Source organism: Salmo trutta, chromosome 24 (genome assembly GCF_901001165.1).
Source record: "Salmo trutta chromosome 24, fSalTru1.1, whole genome shotgun sequence".
Classification (NCBI taxonomy): domain Eukaryota; kingdom Metazoa; phylum Chordata; class Actinopteri; order Salmoniformes; family Salmonidae; genus Salmo; species Salmo trutta.
Window position 1 is genome coordinate 9546663 of NC_042980.1, and position 14296 is coordinate 9560958.

Below are 14296 nucleotides of genomic sequence, written 5' to 3' on the forward strand. Positions count from 1 at the left end.
TCTTCATGAAGAAAAAAATGATCACCAAGCTGCTTGAACTGAATAAGGATTCTATGACACTATCGCATCTTTAAATGCTTTCTATCAAAACATCCAAGAGGATCATTTGTGTTTTCCTGGGGCAAAAGTTCACGATATCACCAGGTTGCTTCCCGAGGCTGTGAGTCAGTTACCGGGGGCTGATACTGTTATGGTTCATGTGGGGTCAAAGTTCAGGATATCACCAGGTTGCTTCCCGAGGCTGTGAGTCAGTCACCGGGGGCGGGTATTGTCATAGTTGATGTGGGGTCAAATTACATGATAAAGGGCAGCTCAGAACAGCTCAAGTTGGATTTGAAGAACTGATTGGGTCTCTACTTGACACCAACAAACGCCCCACAATATCTGGCCCTCTGCCCTCCCTAAATCGTGGCATTGAACGATCCAGCAGACTTTCAGCCCTCCATAACTGGCTACGAGACTATTGCAGCTCGGTTGGTGTAACATTTATTGACAATTTTGATACCTTCTGGAAACAAAGCTCCAAATCATCTGGGTTCCTGGATCCTTTTACAGCATTATTAGGCTGCGTTGAGACAATTAATTATCAATGACCCATGTCCAGCGCATTTAATCCTCATCATTGGGTTGCTGAGTTGTCATAATGCTTCAGCAAATCTACATTATCCCAGGGGCGTTGGAAGACACAATATAAGTAACCTAATTTATATCCCTCTTACTGCCCTGAATGCCTCTGCTGATCCTACAGCTATTGTATGCAGTAATCATATGCCTATGAACCAGAGTAATACTGTTAGCACTGAGGTGGTGTGCCCTAGTAGGAAGTCCACTGTGTGCAGCTCATCCTGCACTAATAAAAATAACCCGAGCATGGTCTACCTCTGCCAAGCTTTCCAGTAAAGCAATCAAGCATCCCAGAAAAGAGAAAAATATCCTACGTTAACATGGGTCTTAAGAAACAAGGTTCATGAAATCAATAACTAGTAAGTAACAGATTACATTTATATTGTGACAATCTCTGAAACTCACTTAGATAATACCTTTGATGATTTTGGTAGCAACACATGGTTATAAGATCTACAGAGAAGACAAATGCCAAAGGTGGAGGTGTGGCTGTTAATATTCAGAAACACATTCCTGTAAAGCTTAGAGAGGATCTCGTTAAATACTGTTGAAGTAATGTGGCTACAGGTTCATCTGCCTCACCTAAAGCCCCTTCTGGTGGGAAGCTGCTATAGACCAAGTGAAAACAGTCAGTATCTGGATAACATGTGTGAAATGCTTGATAATGTATGTGATATCAATAGAGGCATACTTTCTGGGTGATTTAAATATTGACTGGCTTTCATCAGGCTGTTCACTCAAGAGAAAGCTTCAAACTGTAACTAGTGCCTGCAACCTGGTTCAGGTTATCAATCAACCTACCAGGGTAGTTACAAACAGTACAGGAATGAAATCAACAACATGTATTGATCATATCTTTACTGATGTTGCAGAAATTTGTTTGAAAGCAGAATCCAAACCATCGGAAGTAGTGATCACAATATAGTAGCCATATCTAAGAAAACCAAAGTACCAAAGTCTGGGCCTAATATTGTGTATTAGAGGTCATACAATAAGTTCTGTAGTGATTCCTATGTTGTTGATGTGATGTGAAGAATGTTTGTTGGACCGTGGTGTGTAATGTCGAGCAACCAGACGCTGCACATCCCAATGCACCCATTAAGAAAATGACTGCAAAAACTGTTAAATCCCCGAGGATTGATGAGGAATTGAAAAAATGGATGGTTGAGAGGGATGAGGCAAAAGAGATGGCAAATAGGTCTGGCTGTACAACCGATTGGCAAAGGTACTGCAACTTGAGAAATCGTGTGACTAAACTGAATAAAAAGAAGAAACTACACTATGAAACAAAGAACGATAAAATAAAAAGCTTGGGATCACCTTAAAATACACTTTGGGCAAAAAGGAAAACGCCGCGCCATCATTCATTGGATCAGATGGCTCATTCATCACAAAATCCACTGATATTGCCAACTACATGAATTTTTTTTTTTTCCATTGGCAAGATCAGCAAACAGGCATGACATGCCAGCAACAAACGCTGACACTACATATCTGACCAAATTATGAAAGACAAGCATTGTAAATTTTCAATTCCGTAAAGTAAGTGTGGAAGAGGTGAAAAAAATCATTGACAAGCCACCAGAGTCTGACAACTTGAATGGAATATTACTGAGGATAATAGCGGACGATATTGCCACTCCTATTTGCCATATCTTCAAATTTAAGCTTACTAAAAAGCGTGCCCTCAGCCCTGGAGGGAAGCAAATGTTATTCCCCTACCTAACAATAGTAAAGCCCCCTTAACTGGCCAAATAGATGACCAATCAGCCTGTAAACAACCCTTAGAATACTTTTAGAAAAAACGGTGTTTGACCATATAGAAAGCTATTTTACAGTAAACAAATTGACAGACTTTCAGCACCCATGTAGGGAAGGATATTCAACAAGGACAGCACTTACACAAATGACTGATGATTGGCTGAGAGAAATTAATGATAAAAAGATTGTGGGGGCTGTTTTGTTAGACTTCAGTGCGGCTTTTGACATTATCGATCATAGTCTGTTGCTGGAAAAACTTGTTATGGCTTTACATCCGCTGCTATATTGTCGATAAAGAGTTACCACTAACAGAACACAAGAGGGTGTTCATTAATGGAAGCCTCTCCAACAAAATCCAGGTAAAATTATGGAATTCCCCAGGGCAGCTGTCAATGCCCCTATTCTTTTTTCAATCTTTACTAACGACATGCCTATGGCTTTGATTAAAGCCAGTATGTATATGTCTGCGGTTGACTCAACACTATACACATCAGTTACCACAGCGACTGAAATGACAGCAACACTTAAAGAGCTACACTTAGTTTCAGAATGGGTGGCAAGGAATAAGTTAGTCCGAAATATTTGAAAAACTAAAAGCATTGTATTTTTTTCACTAAACCCTAAACCTCAACTAAATATTGTAATGAATAATGTGGAAATGTAGCAAGTTCAGGAGACTAAACTGCTTGTAGTAACTCTGGATTGTAAACTGTCATGGTCAAAACATATTGATACAATAGCTAGGATGGGGAGAAGTCTGTACATAATAAAGCGATGCTCTGCATTCTTAACAGCACTATCAATGAGGCAGGTCCTACAGGCCCTAGTTTTGTTGCACCTGGACTACTGTTCAGTCTTATGGTCAGGTGCCACAGAGAGACTTAGGAAAATTGCAATTGGCTCAGAACAGGTAAGCATGGCTGTCCCTTGGATGTACACAGAAAGCAAACAATACCATTCTCTCCTGGCTCAAAGTGGAAGAGAGATTGACTTCATAACTACTTGTTTTTGTGAGAGGTATTGACATGTTGAATGCGCCGAGCTGTCTGTTCGAACTACTGGCACATATCTCAGACACCCATGCATACCCCACAAGACACCAGAGGTCTCTTCACAGTCCCCAAGTCCAGAACAGACTATGGGAGGCGCACAGTGCTACATAGAGCCATGACTACATGGAAATCTATTCCACATCAAGTAACTCACGACAGCAGTAAAATTAGATAAAGAAAACAGATAAAAATGTACGTTATGGAACAGTACGGACTGGGAAGCAACACAGACACATGCATACAAACATATGATAACATACGCATGTACACATGTATTTTGTGATATAGATATGTGGTAGTAGAGTAGAGGCCTGAGGGCACATACTTAATATGTTATGAATGTATTGTAATGTTTTTCAAATGTATAACTGCCTTTATTTTGCTGGACCCCAGGCAGAGTAGCTGCTTTCTTGGCAGAAACTAATGGGGATCCATAATAAAATACAAATAAGCTTCTTTCAGACCATGAATTAATGCATCTGATTTATTAATGTTTTGTCACTCAAAATCTAAATTGTATTGCCATTAAGGGTCTGTACCACCAATATCAAAGCAATCCTGGCCACCTGTACATTTACACAGTAGATTTGATCATTTAAAATACATGCTACACTAGGCAACAGATACAACTGTCGAGGATACTTACACAAAAAAGTCAAGAGACTTGTTTCTATTGTGGTCCTCTAGGGCATGACACCAAATCACCTCAACAGTGCAAAGGACACGAAAGACAACTTTAAATAGAACTTCATTGTATTAATCACATCATTTCTAAATGTTGGAATCTAACTCAAAAGGCCACTGACTAATTGTACAAGGGTATTTCCTTTTTCTGTATGCAGGGAAACAATGACAAAATCATGTATATGTGACATATAAAGAGGGTGAGTAATCAGAGAAAGGGGTAGAAGTAGAGAGAGATAATAGCGAGAGAAAGGAGAGAGCGAGGAAAAAGAGTGAGAAAGGAGAGCGAGTGAAAGGAGAGCGAAAGAAAGGAGAGCGAGAGAAAGGGAGAAAGGAATGAGAGAGTGCGAGAGAGAGATGCAAAGAGAAAAAGGGGGAGAGGAAGACTCACTAATTATTAGACTTGTTGGCAATGTGTTTATTGCACATTTGGACAACCAAAGTGAAATTATAATTCAACGAAACCAAGAATAAAAGGAAAACATACAAAAGTGAATTGAACAAAATTAAAAAGCTCTGATATTTAATTCTCAACATGTGTAAAATTCTATTTAAAAAGGTGTCAGCCAGCTAAGTGAGGGGAATGGAGACTGACCCAAAGCTGGGGTTGATTGACTGTGGCTGTCAAAGGTCACTAAACATGTGATGTCACCAAAGGGGACAGCCCTATATGTTCAGTACTAGTCAAAAGTTTGGACACACCTACTCATTCAAGGCTTTTTTCTTTATTTCTACTATTTTCTACATTGTAGAATAATAGTGAAGACATCAAAACTATTAAATAATACATATGGAATCATATAGTAACCAAAAAAGTGTTAACCTGTTAGGGTATAGGGGGCAGTATTTTCACGGCTGGATAAAAAAATGTACCCGATTTAATCTGGTTACTAATCCTACCCAGTAACTACAATATGCATATACTTATTATATATGGATAGAAAACACCCTAAAGTTTCAAAAACTGTTTGAATGGTGTCTGTGAGTATAACAGAACTCATTTGGCAGGCAAAACCCTGAGACAGATTCTGACAGGAAGTGGATACCTGATGTGTTGAATTGACTTTAAGGCTATACCATTGAAAAACAAAGGGGGTGAGGAATGTTTTGGCACTTCCTATTGCTTCCACAAGATGTCCCCAGCCTTTACAAAGTGTTTTGAGTCTTCTACAGTGAGATCTGACTGAAGAAGAGCCTTGGAACGGTGATGGCCCATTAGACACCTTGCGCGCGAGTTGATGGTGGGTACTCTCATTCTGAAACGTTTTAAAAGAGAACCCAATGGTCCGCCTTGAATTTTATTCATGTTCTGGTTAAAAAAGGCCCTAATGATTTATGCGATACAACGTTTGACATGTTTGAACGAACGTAAATATATTTTTTCCGTTCGTGATGTGAAGTGAAGTCCGGCTGGCTTAGATCATGTGCTACAACACGGAGGTTTTTGGACATAAATGATGAGCTTTTTTGAACAAAACTACATTCGTTATGGACCTGGGATTCTTTGGAAGTGACATCTGATGAAGAGAATCAAAGGTAATGGATTATTTACATAGTATTTTCGATTTTAGATCTCTCCAACATGGCGGTTAGTCTGTATCGCAATGCGTATTTTTCTGGGCGCAGTGCTCAGATTATTGCAAAGTGTGATTTCCCAGTAAGGTTAATTTTAAATCTGGCAAGTCCATTGCGTTCAAGAGATGTACATCTATAATTCTTTGAATGACAATATAATATTTTACCAATGTTTTCTAATATTAATTAATTATTTTGTTGTCATGACTTGACTGCCGGTATTGGAGGGAAACGATTTCCTGAACATCAACGCCATAGTAAAACGCTGTTTTTAGATATAAATATGAACTTGATAGAACTAAAAATGCATGCATTGTCTAACATAATGTCATAGGAGTGTCATCTGATGGAGATTGTAAAAGGTTAGTGCATAATTTTAGCTGATTTTATGGTTTTGGTGACGCCTGTCTTTGAATCGACAATGCATTACACACAGCTATTATCAATGTACTCTCCTAACATAACTTTATGCTTTCCCCGTAAAACCTTTTTGAAATCGGACAACGTGGTTAGATTAAGAAGATGTTTATCTTTCAAAGGCTGTAAGTTAGTTGTATGTTTGAGAAATTTGAATTTTGACATTTATTTGGTTTCAAATTTGCCGCTCTTGAAATGCACCTGCTGTTGATAGGGTGCGCCACGGGTGGCACGCTAACGTCCCACATAGCCCCAAGAAGTTAAACAAATCAAAATATATTTTAGACTCTTCAAATGAGCCAAAATTTAACTGAAGAAACACACACACACACACACACACACACACACACACACACACACAAATGCAACTTGAAAATAATGTTACCAGACTAAAGGCACAGTTTTAGAGCAGGACAGAGGTCATCCCAATCTCTCTCAACCAGCTTCACCTGGAATGTTTTTCCAACAGTCTTGAAGTAGTTCACACATATGCTGAGCACTTTTTATCTGCTTTTTCTTCACTCTGCGGTCCAAATTCTCCCAAACCATATACATTGGGTTGAGGTTGGTTGACTGTGGAGGCAAGGTCATATGGTGCAGCACTCCATCACTCTCCTTCTTGGTCAAATAGCCCTTACACAGCCTGGAGGTGTGTTTTGGGTCAATGTCCTGTTGAAAAACAAATGATAGTCCCACTAAGCGCAAACCAGATGGGATGGCATATCACTGCAGAGCGTTGTGGTAGCCATGCTGGTTAAGTGTGCCTTGAATTCTAAATAAATCATTGACAGTGTCACCAGCAAAGCACCCCCATACCATCACACCTCTTCCTCCATGCTTCATGGTGGGAACCACACATGCGGAGATCATCTGTTCACCTACTTTGAGTCTTACAAAGACACGGCAGTTGGAACCAAAAATCTTAAAATTGGACTCAACAGACCAAAAGGACAGATCTCCACCGGTCTTATGTCCATTGCTCGTGTTTCATGGCCCAAGCAAGTCTCTTCTTATTGGTGTCCTTTAGTAGTGATTTATCTGCAGCAATTCAACCATGAAGGCCTGATTCATGCAGTCTCCTCTGAACAGTTGATGTTGAGATGTTTCTGTTACTTGAACTCTGAAGCATATATTTTGGCAGCAATGGCTGAGTCTGGTAACTCTAATGAACGTATCCTCTGCAGCAGAGGTAAAGTTGAAGTCGGAAGTTTACATACACTTAGGTTAGAGTCATTAAAACTTGTTTTCAACCACTACACAAATATCTTTTTAACAAACTATAGTTTTGGCAAGTCGGTTAGGACATCTCTTTTGTGCATGACACAAGTCATTTTTCCAACAATTGTTTACAGACTAATTATTTCACTTATAATTCACTGTATCACAATTCCAGTGGGTCAGAAGTTTACATACACTAAGTTGACTGTGCCTTTAAACAGCTTGGAAAATTTCCAAAAATTATGTCATGGCTTTAGAAGCTTCTGATAGGCTAATTGACATCATTTGAGTCAATTGGAGGTGTACCTGTGGATGTATTTCAAGGCCTGCCTTCAAACTCAGTGGGAAAATGGAAAAATCTAAAGAAATCAGCCAAGACCTCATCCTTGGGAGCAATTTCCAAACGCCTGAAGGTACGACGTTCATATGTACAAACAAGAGTACGCAAGTATAAACACCATAGGACAAAGCAGCCGTCATACCGCTCAGGAAGGAGACGTGTTCTGTCTCCTAGAGATGAACATACTTTGTTGCGAAAAGTGCAAAACAATCCCAGAACAACAGCAAAGGACCTTGTGAATATGCTGGAGGAAACAGGTACAAAAGTATCTATATCCACAGTAAAACGAGTCCTATATCGACATAACCTGAAAGGCCACTCAGCAAGGAAGAAGCCACTGCTCCAAAACCACCATAAAAAACAGACTACGGTTTGCAACTGCACATGGGGACGAAGATTGTACTTTTTGGAGAAATATCATCTGGTCTGATGAAACAAAAATAGAACTGTTTGGCCATGATGACCATCATTATGTTTGGAGGAAAAAGGGGGAGGCTTGCAAGCCGAAGAACACCATCCCAACCGTGAAGCACGGGGGTGGCAGCATCATGTTGTTGGGGTGCTTTGCTGCAGGAGGGACTGGTGCACAAAATAGATGGCATCAAGAGGGAAGGAAAATTAGGTGGATATATTGAAGCAACATCTCAAGACATCGTCAGGAAGTTAAAGCTTGGTCGCAAATGGTTCTTCCAAATGGACAATGACCCCAAGCATGCTTCCAATGTTGTGGCAAAATGGCTTAAGGACAACTAAGTCAAGGTATTGGAGTGGCCATCACAAAGCCCTGACCTCAATCCCATAGAAAATTTGTGGGCAGAACTGAAAAAGGATGTGTGCGAGCAAGGAGGCCTACAAACCTGACTCAGTTACACCAGCTCTGTCAGGAGGAATGGGCCAAAATTCACCTAACTTATTGTGGGAAGCTTGTGGAAGGCTACCCGAAACATTTGACCCAAGTTAAACAATTTAAAGGCAATGCAACCAAATACTAATTGAGTGTATGTAAACTTCTGACCCACTGGGAATGTGATGAAAGAAATAAAAGCTGAAATAATAATTCTCTCTACTATTATTCTGACATTTCACATTCTTAAAATAAAGTGGTGATCCTAACTGACCTAAGACAGGGAATTTTTACTAGGATTAAGTGTCAGAAATTGTGAAAAACTGAGTTTAAATGTATTTGGCTAAGGTGTATGTAAACCTCCGACTTCAACTGTAACTCTGGGTCTTCCTTTCCTGTGGTGGTCCTCATGAGAGCCAGTTCCATCATAGCACTTGGTTTTATCGAGTGCACTTGAAGAAACTTTCAAAGTTCTTGACATTTTCCAGATTGACTGACCTTCATGTTTTAAAGTAACGATGGACTGTAATTTCTCTTTGCTTATTTGAGCTGTTCTTGTCATAATATGGACTTGGTCTTTTACCAAATATATCCATCTTCTGTATACCCACCCCTAACTTGTCACAACACAACTGATTGGTTCAAACGCTTTGAGGAAAGAAATTCCACGAATCAACTTTTAACAAAGAATACCTGTTAATTGAAATGCATTCCAGGTGACTACCTCATGAAGCTGGTTGAGAGAATGCCAAGAGTGTGCAAAGTTGCCATCAAGGCAAAGGGTGGCTATTTTATATTTGAGATTCTTTAAAGCATATACACTTTCGGTGATTACATGATTCCATGTGTTATTTCATAGTTTTGGATGTCTTCACTATTATTCTTCAATGTAGAAAATAGTAAAAATGAAGAAAAACCCTTGAATGAGCAGGTGTGTCCAAACTTTTGACTGGTACTGTATATGTTGTGGTATCCCAGGAGGTCTACCCTGGGTGTTGGTGATAGAGGGGAGGTCGGTGTCGCGACGTTGGTTCCCTCTGCTGGGAGGACCCGGGCTGGGCACCCCGAAGCCGGTGGCGCCAATTAGGGATAATTAGGGGAGAGTGCCAACCAGCTGTGCAGACCACAAATGGAGCACACCGCGGGAGAGTAAAAGGGAAAGGCAAGGAGTGCACTGACAGAGGAGAACGAAGCTCCTGGAGACTAATGAGAAGGACCGAGCCATCCAAGTTATTTTGTTACGTTTATTATTTTTTGCTTAGTAAAGTCGTGTTTTCTGACTTGAACCACCCTGTCTCTGTGTCCATCCCTGTGCGCTCAACCCAACACCCAACGGTTAACCACAATATACAAAACATTTTCCTTCACAGAAAATACATTAGTGCAACACATTCGGCCGAAAATAACTTCATTTTCATTAGATGAAAATGTGCAACACACAGAAGTGAAACTCTATTTGGCTGGCAGCCACACTTACAATGAAAAAGCAAGGTCTTTTTTGTAAATATGATCCATGGCTATCATATTTCTAATGTTTAGGCCTATCATAGAAAGAATGGAACCAGCTACATTTCCTAATATTTTGCTTAAAGGTAATCTTGCACTTTATGAAGAAAAATAGGCTGGCTACACTGAGAAACGTACCGGAGAAAAGTAGCTACTTGTTTGTAAATTCTCATCCGAGTTTAGAAGTGCAACTGAAGCACAAAATTAGTCTGATGCCGAGCAGAAGTTACAATAAGAAGCATTTTAGATCCGCGTTTATAAAACGCGCCTCGATATTTCTTACGCGTTCTTTTTTCCCCGCGTGAAAAATGCAGAATTCTGCGTTAACACTACCCCTAAATTATCTTGCTATCTAAGTAAGTGGATGAATTAATAAGGTGACGAGGCATCATATTGTGTTAGCTTCCTTCCGTGTTTGAGAAGTCAAAGCCCTTTGGATTAGTTATTTGTACAGCTGCCACTGCGATCTTGATTTCCTTGGGTTTTTTCTCCTCTCCTTTCTCTGCTTGTCTGCTCTCCCCCCTCTTCTCCGGCAGGCCCGTTGCCCTAGCGACTCCAGAAAGACACAGCTTGTAGACATGCTGTTGGAGAGCAAGTACTGTTCTTCCTACAGACAAGCATGCATCAAAACTTTGTTCATTTGCGCAATGTCTCTCGTTCACATTCAGTTGGTAATGTCCAGACTCACCAAATATGACATTCGGTAACTCCTGCCTACACATGTATAACTTTGTGAGCTGGATTGACTGTCTTTGCAATTCGTTTATTTTCATGTGCACTCATTAGCATATTTAGCTAGCACCTTCCATGGAAATTCACTTCTACTTGAGCCAATTTTGTTTGCATTCTGGTAATAGACGCTCAATGGGTTTTGTTTCTTTGGGGTCGCCCCCTTGTGTACTAAACCGGTAATAGCGTAAATCCAGAGGTGAGAGAAGGATGGTACGATGAAATGAAAATCTGGATACCGCCCAACCCTATAACGCATTGTATCTCTGGATCAAACATAGTGATCATAAATGATGATACTGTAAATGACAAGACTTTTTTAATATAGAAATGTGTAGTGCACATTTGGACTCACGGCTGTGTGGTTTGCTTGTATGACATCAAAGCGGTATTTATTATAATCCTTAACATCTCATCATTCAGAACATCTCATCTTTCCACTCCTCTTGATTTGAAGCTTTCCCCTCACAGACAACAACAAATGCTCAAAAGTAGCCCATTCAACGGGACGGATGGGAGCATCTTCTTGTCGCGCACAGTCCTGAGGTTTGGAACGGCCGTCAGTCAAAACCCAATCAGCGCTGTGAAGTGGAGAACTTGGAGGTCTAGCATATTACTGTACAGCCACTGCGTTCCAATTTAGGTGCTTGTCAATGGCCAAATCTGACATTTGACGATTTTTGGGCAATCGGTTCAGAAAAACAAATCACAAATGTATGTATATATACATTTTTTTTAAGCAAACCGGCACCTCTTTCAGACTCTAACACCAATTGGTGGTGCTCTTTTTCACTTGCCCTAAAGGGATAGTTCAGTGAATTGCATTAAGTTAAAAACAATACGTTTATGATCGGAAATGCTCTTCTAGGTTTATATGACGGTGCGTCACACATTAACAGTCTGACTAGTAACCAATAACTAGGCTTCATATAAACTTAAGGGCAGAACGCATTCACAGCCCGATTCACATCTAGAAGCATTAAGCAGGCGCTGGATAGCCAGATATATGCATCTGATGAAAAAGACAGGTATCATGCCATCATGGTACATGGTGGCACAGAAGGGTGAGCAAGAGGTTCGGGCACATCTCTTACTGTCATATGGTAAGGACTGGTGCCTCATACCTTCCATGCCGGCCTCGTGCGGTGAGAAGATGCGTGCATCGCCGCAGGGCGAGGTGCTGATGTAGAGGTGGAACTGCACGTTGTCCTTTAGCCGGTAGCCACGCTTGTCACAGCGCATGAATATAGACTTCTGCTGCTCCTCCTTGTTGCTGCTAATTGACAGAGGGTGAAAAAATGTGGACAGTGTAAAGTGTGGGCAGAGGGACCAAATTTCACAGAAAACTAAAATTACTAAAATAATCAGCTGAAGCAAGAGCAAAACAGGAATGCCATGTTGCAATTGAAGAAACAATTTGCAACATTTGAAGCATATAGAAAAAGTTATGCAAAAGTGGACTTTATTTTACAACTAAATACAAATCAAGGACTATGACTTCATGACCCACGAAAGGTTAGCTACAACCAACAAACTCCAATCAAAATGAGAGTCATTGTTTGTATTTTCAATGGCCTCTGCCATTGCCTCCACCCCTTGACTTCTCACCTTAGGAAGTGCTCCAGCTGGGCGTAGAGGTACCGGATGAGCGAGCGACGGGCGATAATCTCTGCATGGCAGTCGTTGAGCGCCAAGCCACGGTCACTCATGTACTCGCCGTTGATGCACTTGGTGCCAGTGGAGACACAGATCACCTGGGCCTCTTTCACGTCCGTGCCTGGGGGTAGGGAACAGAGAGGCTCAAAATTCACCTTTACATTCAATAAAAACATTCGTGTTTAGGGTTTTTACTTTTCTATTATTCCATTTAATTGACATTATATTATTCCATTTCATTTACATTTTATTGTATTTTAGATAAGGGACATGTACAGTGCACCTTCATAAAGTACTCATACCCATTGACTTAATTCACATTTTGTTGCGTTTCAGCCTGAATCCAAAATGGATTAAATAGATTTTTTTTCTCACCCATCTACACACAATACTCCATAAAGACAAAGTGAAAACATGTTTTTAGAAATTTCTGCAAATTTATTGAAAATTAAATACAGAAATCTAATTTACTTAGTGGTTCTTCCTTTAAAAGTTGTGTCATACTGCAGCACACCTTGCGGGCTGCCACTGTAATGAGTGCGCTGAGAGTCGGGAAGCAAGTACAGAGAGTGAGCGTTTTAATAAATAAACAAAACATTAAACATAAAAAAAGCACCGACATGAAACAGAGTCAATAACACCTGAGGAAAGAACCAAGGGGAGGGACAGATATAGAGAAGATAATCAAGGAGGCGATGGAGTCCAGGTGAGTGTCATAAGACGCTGGTGCGCTTGACGATGGTGACAGGTGTGCGGGATAATCAGCAGCCTGATGACCTAGAGGCCGGAGAGGGAGTATACGTGACAGCCACAGAATTCTATGGCATGTTATTTAAGTGTCAGCCATTGTTGTCATTAATGCTAGTTAGTGCTAGTTTGACCACCAGAGGGCATCTTTGAGAAGCATTTGATAGCCTTCAATATTGGCTGTACTAGAGAATTTAAAACCTTTTTTGTAAGAACATAGTATACAGGATTGATTTTAAGAAATGTAGCTTAATTAATTTTATTAATATTATGGTGTTTCTATTCCAAGAAATAGAAAACTCTCAGGGTTTCCGTTGGGAAAATATGGCGCTGTACAATGTGACCGGTCGAGAGTAGGCTACTTGGAGCAAAATAATTCAAACATTTCCACAGCCTAATTGTAGGCTAACCAATACCGAAACGGAGATAAAGTGAAAATCAAAATCTCATTGATTTATCAAGACCAGTGCCCATGCTTGTCTCAGAGCAGTGCGAAATGGTGCTGAATTGGATGACTTTGGGTGTAATTCATTTTTCTTTAACGAGTCTGACGTACTGCTTTCCCGGAAACAGGCCCAAATCCCCGTCATTTGCGTGACAAAAAGACAGAGAAGAAGGGGGCAGAGGTCGGGCTGCCTTTAAGAATTCATAGGCGAGAGAGTAAACTCCCACTGCCATCCGTTCTATTGGCCAACGCGCAATCATTGGAAAATAAAATCGATGACCTACAATCAAGACTTTCCTACCAAGGGGGAAAAAAAAATGTAATATCTTATCTTTCACGGATAATATAGAGCTGGTGGGATTTTCCATGCACTGGCAGAACAGAGAAGCTACGTCTGGGAAGACGAGGGGTGGGGGTGTGTGTCTTTTTGTCAATAACAGCTGGTGCGCGATGTCTAATATTAAAGAAGTCTCGAGGTATTGCTCGCCTGAGGTAGAGTACCTTACGATAAGCTATAGAGAGTTCTCATCTATATTATTCTTAGCCATCTATTTACCGCCACAGACCGATGCTGGCACTAAGACCGCACTCAACCAACTCTATAAGGCCATAAGCAAACAGGAAAATGCTCACCCAGAAGTGGCGCCCCTAGTGGCCGGGGACTTTAATGCAGGCAAACTTAAATCCATTTTACTTCA

At 40.6% G+C, this 14296-nt stretch overlaps 1 protein-coding gene across 7 annotated transcripts in view; it reads right to left on the minus strand.

Annotated features, from left to right (window-relative positions):
• The window catches only part of LOC115160647 (double-stranded RNA-specific editase 1), a 197750-nt gene that overhangs the window by 15263 nt on the left and 168191 nt on the right, over positions 1-14296 (minus strand). For 6 of the 7 annotated variants that reach the window (XM_029710884.1, XM_029710881.1, XM_029710880.1 and 3 more), the window contains 2 exons: positions 12359-12527; positions 11875-12026 (listed from right to left, as the gene is read on the minus strand). In XM_029710884.1, coding sequence (XP_029566744.1) covers positions 11875-12026; positions 12359-12527 — 321 coding nt within the window. The remainder of the gene's footprint in view (positions 1-11874; positions 12027-12358; positions 12528-14296) is intronic. The other variant, XM_029710887.1, reaches the window with a different exon arrangement.